This window comes from Dromaius novaehollandiae, unplaced genomic scaffold, assembly GCF_036370855.1.
Source record: "Dromaius novaehollandiae isolate bDroNov1 unplaced genomic scaffold, bDroNov1.hap1 HAP1_SCAFFOLD_100, whole genome shotgun sequence".
Lineage (NCBI taxonomy): Eukaryota > Metazoa > Chordata > Aves > Casuariiformes > Dromaiidae > Dromaius > Dromaius novaehollandiae.
In genome coordinates, this window is record NW_026991489.1 from 94,134 (window position 1) to 106,159 (window position 12,026).

Consider the following 12,026-nt stretch of genomic DNA (forward strand, 5'->3'; position numbering starts at 1 on the left):
CTCTCATGCTAGCCTACAGCCGGATAGCTCTGCACGCTCCCAAAGAGCTGCTTTGTTCCCGAGTCGAGACGGTCATCGTGGAAAACATCCTGTGTCGGTACAGGAGCAGCTCGCAGGTGGGTGCTCAGAACGCTCTTTGTTCAAGCTATCAGTTCAGAGCCAGCTCCGGCCCTCCTCTGAACCGGAGCCTGCTGAGACGGAGTATCTGCCTGGAAAGATCCCCTCTCAGCGAGAGTCTTGAACCTCCGCTTTCCCACCTGTCACTCTCCCCCTTTTCATATCCCTCTGTCATTGCGGTTCTTTGTGTTCTGGGCGGCTTGTCTGAGATGCTAGAGATTCTAAGCCCAAAGAGATTTGCTTCCCCGCTCTTTCAGGCTAGAGTCCGGAGGGTCTCTTCTGGGTAAGAAGCTGGTGAGGCCACTTAGTCCTAGGACCTGAGGGGACATCTCCTCCCTCTGAAATAGAGCCAGAGCTGAGGTCGCTGAGGCTTGTGGAGGATGCCATTTCTTCCCTGCATGGCACTTTGGGGATAGCTTTGGCCCTGGGTTAATTATCCTTTGGCGCTCGTGTTAGCCTTTTGCCCTTTGGTCCTTTGAGCAGCTCCTCATGTGTGTCATCTTGCTTTTCTCTCGTGGTCCTCAGGACGTAGAGCTCAAGCTGGCCCTGATCCAGAGTGTCGCCGAAGTCAGCTGTGCCATTCAAGGCGTCAGCAACGTGAAGAGCTTTAATTTCTCTTCCAAAAGGGTGCTGCTTGCGATTCTGCTGGTGAGTGACACGGCACGAGGGAGGCTGTCCTGCCAAAGAGCTGGTGTTTGTGCAGTGAGATGCACATGTTTCCTCAGAGGTGCAATGTTCTCTGTTGGTTGTGAAAGACTCTGGGCAAAGCTGGGAACTTCCAAGCCCAGTCCCCAGCATGGCAGGACCCCTGTGTGCTGCCGCCCTGTGGGCAGTGCCTGGGAAGAGCAATGGCTCCGTCCTCTCTGGAGTTGGGAAGTGCTCTTAGGGCAGAGGTGTGGGAGCAGTCTGCATGAAGGCCGTATGTGTTAGTCACAAGAGTGGAAGAAGAGGCCAATTGTCTTGCTGAGGGAGGGCCTTCTTCTTCCCTCCCTGCTCAACCCTCTGTATTTGTCTCTCTGTGAACTACAGGACTTCATGGAGCAGGAGCCCGTGGGTTGCCCGGCTTCGCCTGTGCATTGCAAGGCAATGCTTGCACTTGAGCATTTGAGGTAGGGCATTTCCTCCTGGGTGCTGGGTATTCTCCTGCGTACTGCAGAGCAGCTGACGAAGCTTCACGGTTGACCCAGCCATGGGGTCAGGAGCTATTTGTGGTGTGGGATGAGGCGGTGATCAGCACTTTGTATGCTCCTGGAAGGCATGAATGTGGCAGAGGGACTGCAGTCTAGGTTTGGAGCGAGACGGCTTGGGGCTGTAGACCGGAGGAGTGTGGGGAAGAGAGTTAGTGGTGTGGGGGAAAGGCTTCTGGCGGGCAGGCTGGCTGTGTGGCTGAGGGAAGGGAGCTGCCCGCTCTCTGTAGCCTGGGAGTCTGATGTTCTCTTGTGGCCTGTGAGTGAGGCAAGAATCCATGGAAGCAGGTGGAAGTGCTCCTTGTCAAGGAAGCACAGTGTTGGGATTTGGGGCTCCAGCTTAGATGGACTCTAGCTGCCACTGGCTAATGCTGTTAAGTCTGCTGTCTGAATTGTCTCTCTCTTGTTTTCTGCCAGCAAGATCAAGCCGTCTCTGACCTGGGAGGAAAACTGCCATCTGCTTCGCCAGTGCTCGCAAAGCCTAATTGCCCTGCCTCCCCTTGAGCAGAGCCAAGAGGAAGGGGAGGCAGCAAAGGATGCTCAGCATGGGCAGGTAGCTGCCAAGCCCCTGCTGCTGCCCTCGGGGTTCAGTGCTGCCCTGAATTCTGGCAGCCTCTCTGGCTGCGTTTTGAGGCCCCAGGGGAGTTCACCTGTCAGCCCTTCTCTCCTGCTTTTAGTCTCTCTATAGACAATCCCTGGGAGCTCTTGGTCAGCTCATGACAACTCTTGAAGAAGACCTGACCTCCTCCTGGCTCCAGGAAACCTTCCATGTGAGTAGTAAAGAGGAGAAAGGGAAACTCTCCTCTCTTGTCAGGAGGCCGGCCAAGGGTGGAGGACCTCCCTGCTTGAGGGGGATCCTTAGAGAAAAGGGGATTTTTTTGAACAGGGTGCAACACGTGCAATTCCTGCTTGGAGTGAAGAGAACTAGGTACCGCGGTGGCTGTAGGAGTTGTGCTGTTTGTTGTCAGGGCATGTTGCAAAGTGAGCCGTTGTGTAATGGGAGCAAGATGGCCCTGGCAGACAGATGCAAGGGCACTCCCAGTCTTTGCTGATGAGTGAACACTATTTGCAAGTAGATGCAATAATATAGTAAGTCCTCAGTGGTAGGCTACCTCACAGTGGTGATGAATTCCCATGGAGGCCACTGTGCCCTTAGTGCTGTTCCTTGGGGAAGCTTGGAGATTGGAAAGGACTCCGTGTGTGTGTGTGTGTGCGTGCCTGCGTGCCTGCATGCGTAAAAGATGCCTAGTGTGATCTAGCTGTGGTCTTCCAACAGCTCCTAGAGACCTGGCTACATTCTGAGAAAGAGTGGGAAAGAGAGAGGGCCCTTCAGGTCTGCACTCAGCTGATGAAGGCTTATGCGGAGAGATTTGTGGCTGCTGTGAGTATTGCCTCCCTCTTGCCAGAACCCCTTGGAAGCCCGGTGGGTGCAGCTGGAGTCTCTAGGGGAGGAAACGTGAGGGCAGACTTGGTGAGCCAGGAGGCCCTTCAGGCCTTCTCTGCAGTTCTGCCCTTGCCTCAGTGCCCATCTGCCACAAACACGGCATTCCTCCTCAGTCCCGTCTGCTTCCCTGGCAGGGAGATGTGCTTGGAGCAGTCTCAGGCTTGATAAACTCCCAGGAGGCTAAGGCTGGACTTCTGTTGATCCAGGAGGGTTAGGAGTCAGCACCAGAAGGAGAAGGTGGAAGGGCCACTCATGTAGCCTGGGAACTTTCTTCTTCTTTTGATTTTTACCAGGGAGAAAACACTTTTGCACACTTTGGCTACCTGATTGCAGTGCTGGGGCCTCTCAGCTGTGACTGCCTGGTCACATCCCGCCAGTGGGCAGTCCAGTGTATCAGCTGCCTTCTCTCTACACGAGGTGAGAAGAACAGCCGTTGCCCTCCTTTCAGGTGGCTCTTCCCTCTCTGCCCTGTCCAGCAGCAGAGGCATCATGCAGGGACGGGGTTTCCTTGCCAGAAGAGACGCGTACTAGGCAGCAGGCTCTGCCAGCTTCCTGCCCTTCCCTTGTGCACTGCCCTGCCGCCAGTTGGCTATTCCCTGATGAACGTCTCTAGACTGGAGGCTCAGTTCCAGAACATGTGCCTATGCTTTCCCCCTTGTGTTTCTTTCAGCCGAGGTTATGCACCTGAAGAATGATGAGATGAGTCACTTCTGTGAGGAACTAAGTGCCACAGATGTGGAGTCTCTGCTGAAGACATCCTCCCAAATTGCCAAGGTAACTGACAGGGCTGTGGCTACCTGGTGGCTAGGCTGCACTCACTTGTCTCTTCTTTACTTCCAAGCTTTCTCTCCATTTTCAGGGTGGCCTCTGGCAGCGGGGCCTCTATTGTTAGCAAGTAGTAAGAGGGCTTTGAAGCATAATGGTGTCTTGCATTCCCCCTGGGGAAAACAACAGAGTCCACAGCGTTTCTGTGCATCTCTGTGCGTGCGTGCGTGCGTGCGTGCGTGCGTGTGTGTGTACATGAAGCGGGAAGCTGCTCAGCCTGAGGGCTTTCTCTTTGTTTTAACGTGCATTTCCTGGCAAGTCTTGTTAGGCAAGCCCTATGTCTCAAGTGACTCACGCTGTAGTGAAATCAGCACGCTCAACATCTTCACGAACTCCTCCATACAGCCTCTGCCTTCAGTGTTCTGTTGGAGCTATTTTAAGAGTATAAGCTGTGTATGCAGGCAAATGACCTAACGGCAGAGCCTTCCAAATCTGTGAGCTACATAACTCCGGAGAAGCAGTGGTATGCACCACATGGACTACAAAGCACTGCCAGCCTTCACAGTTAGCTAGCAGCCGAACTGAGGAGCTGCTCAAGGTTTCTTGTCCTTTCTTGGTAAGAGTGGAAGCAGACTTGTGATGCTGTTTCTCCTGGTTCTTATTCCTCTCCAGGTTGCATGCCACTACTTGCCCTTGGAGCAGGCGAGAGACTTTATGAAGGCTGTCTCGGGCAGCATGCTGTCCATCAGCCCCACTTGTGCAAATGCAGCAAGACAGTGGATGATGATCTTTCTGGAGCAACGTGGGAGAGAACTCCTCCCAGAGGTGAAACACCCTTGGTTTCTCTTGGGCGTTTGGACATTGACATTGGGCTGCTGCGCTACACCTTCCAGTCAGGAGGGCTCAGCTTGCATCCTGGACCTGTGCTTGCCTTGTTCCATCCAGGTGCCAGAAGTCCTGACCATCCTTTATGACCGTCTGCCAGCTTGCCAGCAGGGCGCCCTGAAAGAGAGTCTCTTTGATGCCGTATCTCTGCTGGCCTCCTATCACCCAGAGGCAGTGATCAACAGCCTCCTGCAGAGACAGCTGCCCATGGACAGGTAGGTGCCACTCCTCCCTGCCTTGCATCGCAGGAACACAGAGATGCCGCAGCCTGACTGCGCTGGAAGAGAGTCCATGAAGAAGCAGGCTGCTCTTCTCCCTGAAAAGGGAGACTGTTGCAAGACAGTGCGCTTATGGATTTGCGACGAACCTGAGCTGCTAAAGCTCCATGCTGCGCAGGGGGAGCATTTCAGCTGTCTTTGAGGGGTTGCAGGTCAGAGAACACAAGGGATCCAGTGTGCACTTGTGTTCAACTTCCAGTGACACAGCGGCATTGTGGAGGACCCTTGGGAGAAGCTGCTTTGCGCTCCAAGTGCTCCAGTTGCTACTAGAGAGACTCGAGAGTGCAGAAACTACCAGCAGCAGCAGGAACTGCCCTGAGGATGCAGTGAAGGACAAGGAGGCTGCTCTGGAACCTCTCACGGTATGTGAACTGACAGGCACATTTCTGTCCCCTCTTTGGCCGAGAATCCTGTTGAGTGAAAGCAAGGGGTAGGGCATCGTCTTGTTGCACAGGCATTTGCAAATCCACGTGGAGAAGCCTCCCAGGGTGCTTTGCTAGGTCAGCCTCATCTTTATCATTGTGAGAAGCTGCAAGAGCTTGTTGTTCCCGGTCTTCAAAGTTGTGGCAGAAGTCAGAGATCCAGACAGGGAATTGCAGGCAGGCAGGCAGGCAGGCAGGCAGGGCAAGTGGTGGGGAAAGCTCTTCTTTCCAACCGGTTGTCTGTGATGGCATTTCTTCTTAGGTGACCTGTGCCATCTCTGAGCTGGTGTCGGCCGTGCAGACCCAGGAGACAGTGCCCTTCTTGCTTCCGTGGTTACTTCCAATGCTCCTGAAGCAGGTCAGCGACACTCTTGGAAAGGAGATGCCTTCGTCTCCAGGAAGAGCGGAGGAGAAGCTGGTCCCTGTGGCGTGTGGAGAAGACAGCCATCCTTGCAGGTGATGAGCGAAAGGGGCAGAGATGGAGGGGGCTGGCTTTGGCTTACATCTCCAGCTCATGTTTGTTCTTGGCATGGAGGGAGCTCTTTGGTCTGCCCTGTTTCCTCGATGCTGAGAGAGACTAGTATGGTGGTTCTTACCTCCATTGAAATGCAGCTGGGGATGCCAGCTTTGTGGTGACCCCTGAGAGGCTTTGCTCATGCAAATGGTAGAGAGCAAAGTATTTCTTGCTCTTGCATGACTGAGTGTCCCTCTCAAGCTGGGCTGGGCCTCCTATTCCACTCGTACTGGTCTGTTCAAGGATGCAACTACTGAATGGTGATTCTTGCCCATCACTGTCCATTTCCCCATCCGGGGGGCGGCTCGGGGTGCATCTTTTGCACAGAATGGTATTCTGAAAATGTGCATGCTCCTCAAGGGTGAGGGCAAAGAGATGCTGACTATGGTCTGCAGGTAGCTCCCTCCAGATGACGATTAGAAGAAGCCTCAGGTTCTAGCATCAAGGAAATCAAGGCTTCTGCTTTTCCCTAGGTTTTCAGCGAGCTGGGGGGCATCCAAGTGGATGGCTATGCTGCTCTCCTGTTAGCTTGGCCCACTTCTGGGTTATGGAGTGTGCTTGCAGGGGGTACTTGGCATGTCATTCCGTGGGGCTTAGGACACGATAAGGAGCACCTCCGAAAGTGGCTGAGCTTCTTTAGTTGTGATCATGGCACAGTTTCAAGCACTCTGATTCCAAGTGTTTTTTCAATCAGGCTTTCCATCAAAGCACTCGATATGGTGCTCTGCAAGTGCATTGATGAAAAATGGACAGGGATTCTCAGGAAGCAGAGAACCTGGGCTTTTCTGGAAAATCCCCAGACTCACCACGAGGCCATGTGTCTGCTGACTAGGTGAGAGCCTTTGGGAGGTCTTCTTTCCCTCTCGGGGGCTGACTCGAAGCCAGCAAGGGGCTAAATGGGGAGCTCTCTGGCATGTCTGCCTGGGGAGGCTGTCCTGAGCTGCTGAGGAAGACCATGTGCACCACAGCACTTGCCTTTTGGAAGTCCGTGGGCTGTTGCCTCATTGTCTTATTGTGCTGTGTGTGTGTGCAGTGTTCTGCTCCAAGCTGGCGTAATCACACTGGCTGTTGTAAATGCTGTCTTCCCCTGGCTGGAGTCGCCAGCCGCAAACCTGAGGACCACGGCAACGTCCTTCTTTGCTGAGGTAAGACAGAAGGTGGGAAAGGGAGGGCTGAGGGCAGTTGCCTTTGGAAACTGCTGCCTGGGACGTGTCTTTCTTCAGGATGGCCCTAGCAGAGTACGTCCTGTCCGTGCTGGAATCCATGAATGTTGTTATTCACACATGGTGAGTGGTCAGGATCGCTGTATCAGTGCTGATGGTCATGTTGCTCTTCTGTAGCTGATGAAGCACCCAATGCTTCAGGAAAGGAAGCTGCTTCAGCCTGTCCTCTCTGCCTTGGTGGACAAATGCCAGGACACCAGCAGCACTGTCTGCCAGATGGCAGTGAGAGGCCTGGGAAATCTGGCCAGCGGAGCACCTGAGAAGGTGAGAATGAGATTGCTGCTGACTAAAGGCATCCCTGAACACAAAAGGTCCTAGTGAAGAGCTGCACAGGGCTTCAAGCAACTGGGCAGAGCAGCAAAAAGGGAAACGCTGGTGTTCCTTGAGACCGTGTGCCATTCTAGCCCATGCCTCTGGCCTCCAAGGTGTATTGTGAGGCTGAGCATGTAGGCTTGGGCTAAGGTGTGCTCTGCAATGGTCTCCATGAAATTCTGTTCTTGGGAGAAATGGTGAAGAAGAGATGTGCGAGGTCTGGCTAGTGAGAAGCTCTTGTATGTCTTCTGCTTTGACAGCTGCGAGAGCATAAGGCAGCCGTTGTGGAGGTGTTACTGAGAGCCATCAAGGACGTCAGCTCTTCACAGATCGCAGGGGAGAGCTTGTCAGCGCTGGCCAAAGTGGTGGCGGAGTTGAAAGAGACGGGCCTTGGCATGACCCTCCGGGACATTGCCCTGTACACCAAGACTTTCTTTGATGCTGTAAGTGAAGAGCAGTAGGTAACGCTTGTGGCAGCAGTCTTGGTAAGGTCATCCATGTGAAAGCTCTGATGGGGGCAAACACGCATGAGGCCTGTGTGTGTTCAGGGAAGAAGGGTCATTCATGGAAAAGGCTGCAGAGAAAGCAGGAGACATAGTGCTACCCAGGGGCACGCAGAGGGAGTCATCTTGGGCTTGGCCTTGGAGAGTGGTGAAGAAAGTCTGGCCACTAAGGGAGGGAGTCCCTTTGTGGGACTCCTTGAGAGGCCGAGAGCTGCTCGGCTTTTGTCTCGGTGTCAGCTGCCCGTAAAGTCACTGAGGACCTCAGAGGCCACTAGCCCAAGTGCCCAGGAGCTGAGTGGGCAAGGCTGCGAGGAGCGGAGCAAGGGACAAGGAAGGAAGCGGCACCCTGCCAGCCTCTCTTGTTTCCCGAGGGATGTCCTTCAGAGAAATGGTTTCTCCTGATCTGTGGGCCTCGGACAAATGGAGACAACCTGTTGCTCAGGATGTTGGGCTCAGCTGCAAGCGTTTGTGTGGTCAAGAGATGTTTGTTTTGGAGCCCTAGTTAGCAACCTGATGGTTGGGGTTTCTTGGTTGCAGGATGAGGCAGTGCTTCGTTCTGCAGCCTTCACCTTATATGGAATCCTGGCCTCCTTTGCCAAGAGGAGATGGAAATCTTTCCTGTGCCAAGAAGCCAAAACTACCTGGGTCAGAATTCTGCTCCACCTTCGGGACCCTGACCCTGCAGTTTACAATGTAAGAGCCACGTTTCACTTCTCTCTTCCGAGGGAGAGCGATGCAGGGCAAGAGCAGAGCAGGTCTGCCCTTCCTGCCGCTCTCTACATAGCTGCACGTTCTCTCTACATGTCCTTGCTATTGCAAGCTTTCCCTCTCCTTGCTGGCAATTGTATTGCCTCTTCTTGCAGCACATGAGCAGTGCTCAGCTCCAGGAGTCCCCTTGAAAGGCACCTGGCTGTGCCTGGGGAGGGCTGAGCTGGAGTCCCTCTCCTTTGCAGGCCTGCAGAAGCACTTTTGTGCTGTGCACTCCACTGCTGGGCCTGCGGAAGCTGCAGACTCACGTTACCCTGAACATGGAGAAGAGTGCAGAAGAGCTCCAGGAAGCTGTCTGCAGTCACCTGGTAAGTAAGCTGTGGCCCAGGGTAAGACTGAGTGGTGTCAGGGACTTTCCCTGGCCCAGAGACCTGGAGCATGGAGTGCTCTTCAGAGAGCTGGTAGAGCAGCATCTGGCATGGCAGTGATGGGAGCTGTCAGTGCCTTGCAGCCAGCAGCTCTTTTCCTCCTCTCCCGGTTTGCCCACTCTGCTTGCCCAGGGTCAATGGCAGGGCCTTTTCAGCCCAAGAGCTCCTTTGTCTCTGTTTTCCCCTAGGCCAGAAACGTCCCCGAGCTTCTGGACAGTGTCTATGACACCTTCCGGACCTACTTCTGGAGCTCGTGTTGGGCGATGCAGACTGCGGCCATCAAATTAACCGGTGAGAGACAAAGCTGCAGTTCTCTTCTGCTCCTGCCTCCAAGAGGTAGCAAAGGGCCAGCTCCACTTTCTCTGCAGTGGGGTGGGAACAGCCACGTGCCTTACGAGGCTGGCAGCAGGAGGAATTAGGGAAGGGCCGTAAAGGGGCTGAAGTCTCTGTAGGAAAAGCACAGTGGAAGTAGTGTTCCAGATGAGGCTTAGCCCCTGGCACACAGCTTTCTCAGCTCCACTTCATGCCTCTTCCTAGGGAGTTAAATGTAGACGGGAGCCTGCTGGTTTCATATCTAGCACATTCCTGTGCTCCCCAAAGCCCATCCTCAATGTGCAAGACGAGTCCGAGACTAGCCTGGGAAGTGGGGCCACCATGGGAAGTGTATTGCTGTTGACGCATTTGCATTGTGTGAGTAGGTGTGATCCTGGAAAACGCAGATGCCCGGTGGCTGGGAGAGCAGGATATGAGTGCTCTAAGTACAGGTAGGTCACACTTGCCCCTCCTGCACTGCACTCTCTCCTTGCCTGGGCAGAGACATCCACACCTTCTGCTCCCCTGTGCTTCCCCTTCTGCCCAGTGTCCTGCCCCAAACCTTGCCCAGGCTGTGACTTAATCCCAGGTGAATATGGACTCCGAGGCCTTGCATCCCCAGACAGACAAGTTCCTGCTAAACCAAGAATGTCTTTTGCATGAAAGCAAACTTGGGAAAAGTTGTCAAGCTCTTGAGAAATTAGACCTTTGCACACGTTTGGCAAAATGGCTGCAGAAGCCTCCTTCCTGCTTCGTGGGGCATGGAAGACTGCTACTGGAGGGACCGTTGGTCTCCGGGGAGAATTTCTCTTGCTGGATATGTGCGGAAGGCCGAGGGCTTGCAGTGAGAGTGTGCAAAGGCAGCTGTTCCTAGTGCAGCCTTGCCACCCTCCGCCAGCAGTGAGGCCAGGGAAGGCTTGGCAGCTGTGCCAAGTGATGCTCTGCTGAGAGAGCCAGGGAAGTTAGGACCAGTCTGTCCTGGGCTTTCACAGTCACTGATGCATCTGCCTGTGTTGTTCCAGCTCTCCAGCTGATGCAGGAAGACCAGCATCCCAGTGTGCAGCAGGCAGCAGCTCAGGTCCTGGGAGACAACTGGTCCGAGCTGAGAAATGTCCACACCAGCTGGGAGGTCATGCGCGTGCCCCGCCCCCAGGAAAGTGAGGAGTGGGAAGGCCAGAGGGGCGAGGAGAGGGCAGCCAGCCCAGAGAGGTGGCTGTGTTACCATGGAGCCGGTGCAACCAGCGGACCAAAATAAAGCATTGCGTGTTGAACAGAAGCCCCTGCGGTGCTTCCTTGGGGGCCGAGGCCTCTCGACCAGCCCCTGGCTGCGGCAGGGCTGTTGTGGTGCCTGCAGACCTGCTGTTCTTGCCGTGTGTCTGAGCTATGTATGTGGAGCTGGAGCTAGAGAGGGCTGTGAATCCTGACCCAACCTTGAACACCATGAGGTGGGCAAGCGATTCCAGAGTGTGTTTGTCTGTGGAGGGTTGTTTTCTGGCACAATGGGGATTTATCTTCCAGCGTCTGGAGGAGCAGCCTCTGGCCATTTCTGGGTGCTTTGGCTCTGGATTTTGTGTTGCCAAACCCTCAGTGGGGGCTTGCCTGAGAAAAACCTGAGGAAGAAGCGAGGCGGGGAGGAGAATCCGTGTTCTGTGGATTACAAAATACCGGAGAGGTCTAAGTACTTAGTCCCAGGAAGCACTGGGAGTCCTCTTCTGTCCTTCTGAAACCAGGGAGGTGCCACCACCAAGGTGCTCCCCGTGGGTAAAGAGCCCCGGCCATGGCGAGGGAAGGGCGGACTGGGAAGACCTTTTCCCCTGAGGTGCTCCTCCTGAGCCGTCTAGAGAGCTCTGTGGTGCTCAGGGAAGGAAGATCGAGGACCTGGAAGGGCTCTGGCAGGCCGGGACCTGGGAGCAGGTAGCTGTAGAAGTAGGGCACACAAGGATTTTTTAATATTTTTTTATAATTGCCTATGTTTTCTATTACTTCTTATTTTTGTAAATGTGCCAATGAAGGCATTCTTAAAAGTGTGCTTAAAAATCTACAGATTTTGTGCTTTGAGACACAGCCACATTCTGAGTTCTCAAAAACCTTCAAAAATGGTTATTTCCTTTCTCTGCGTAGCTCTGATAACAGTTACCGACGACACACTGCCTATTAATAGTCTGTACTTTGGCTGCAAGACTTCACCTGTTCCTGAAGTTCACCAGTCTAGCATCAGCTTGCCTCCAGCAGTTATTCTGGCATTCCCAAGAGAACTAGAGTTAAAGAGTTAAAATCTGTGCCTCAGTATTGCACAATCCTACTCTGCAGCTGAGCTTTCCAGTTTTCTAACAACTTATATTCTGCAGATTTTTTTTTTTTAATGAATTTAGTGTTTCCAAAAATGCAAAGAGAAAATCCCCTCTCCTTTATAGTAATGGCAGTTTTCACTTTGGCTAGAACAGATAATAAGATGCCATCTACTCCTACCTGCATCAACAGAGGGCCAAAGATACCCAGACCCTCCCTGACGGGGTTTGTAAACTTCTAATAAGGGGTGTTGGACTGCAGTAACATCCCCTTTGAGTGTTTTAACAGCCTAAAGCTTTAAAGTTTTTTCCAAATCACGTTTTTTACCGTGAACATCAGCGCCACAACGCCTTGTTCTGCAGGTCTCCAAAGCCCTATTCTTCACGAACGTGTTTCTGCAGTGAATGATCACCTTGGTCAGCCCCAAAGCTTCTAAGCTTAATGGATCCCTGCAGAAAGATCACAGATCTGTCCAAGGGCCAAGGACACTCACTGCTAACCTGTCCTTGCTGGCTAAGACTAACTCATCTTGCACCACCGAAAGCAGATGTTCTCCATCCATCCTTCACAGAGTGAGCTTCCCCAAGTTGCCCTGGTCCTCTCTCATAGCACATGCAATTCTTTGCCCTTTGAGGGACT

General features: G+C 53.5%; 1 protein-coding gene across 1 annotated transcript; it reads left to right on the forward strand.

The window, feature by feature from the left end:
• Positions 1-4,296: 4,296 nt before the first annotated feature.
• On the forward strand, positions 4,297-10,353 carry LOC135326911 (maestro heat-like repeat-containing protein family member 2B). Its single transcript, XM_064504554.1, has 13 exons — positions 4,297-4,338; positions 4,459-4,613; positions 4,876-5,038; positions 5,361-5,554; positions 6,307-6,444; positions 6,646-6,757; positions 6,953-7,099; positions 7,408-7,590; positions 8,188-8,343; positions 8,604-8,726; positions 8,975-9,077; positions 9,485-9,550; positions 10,121-10,353. Exons 1-13 carry the CDS (start codon positions 4,297-4,299, stop codon positions 10,351-10,353), a joined length of 1,815 nt encoding a protein of 604 aa, XP_064360624.1.
• The last annotated feature ends 1,673 nt before the right edge of the window (positions 10,354-12,026 follow it).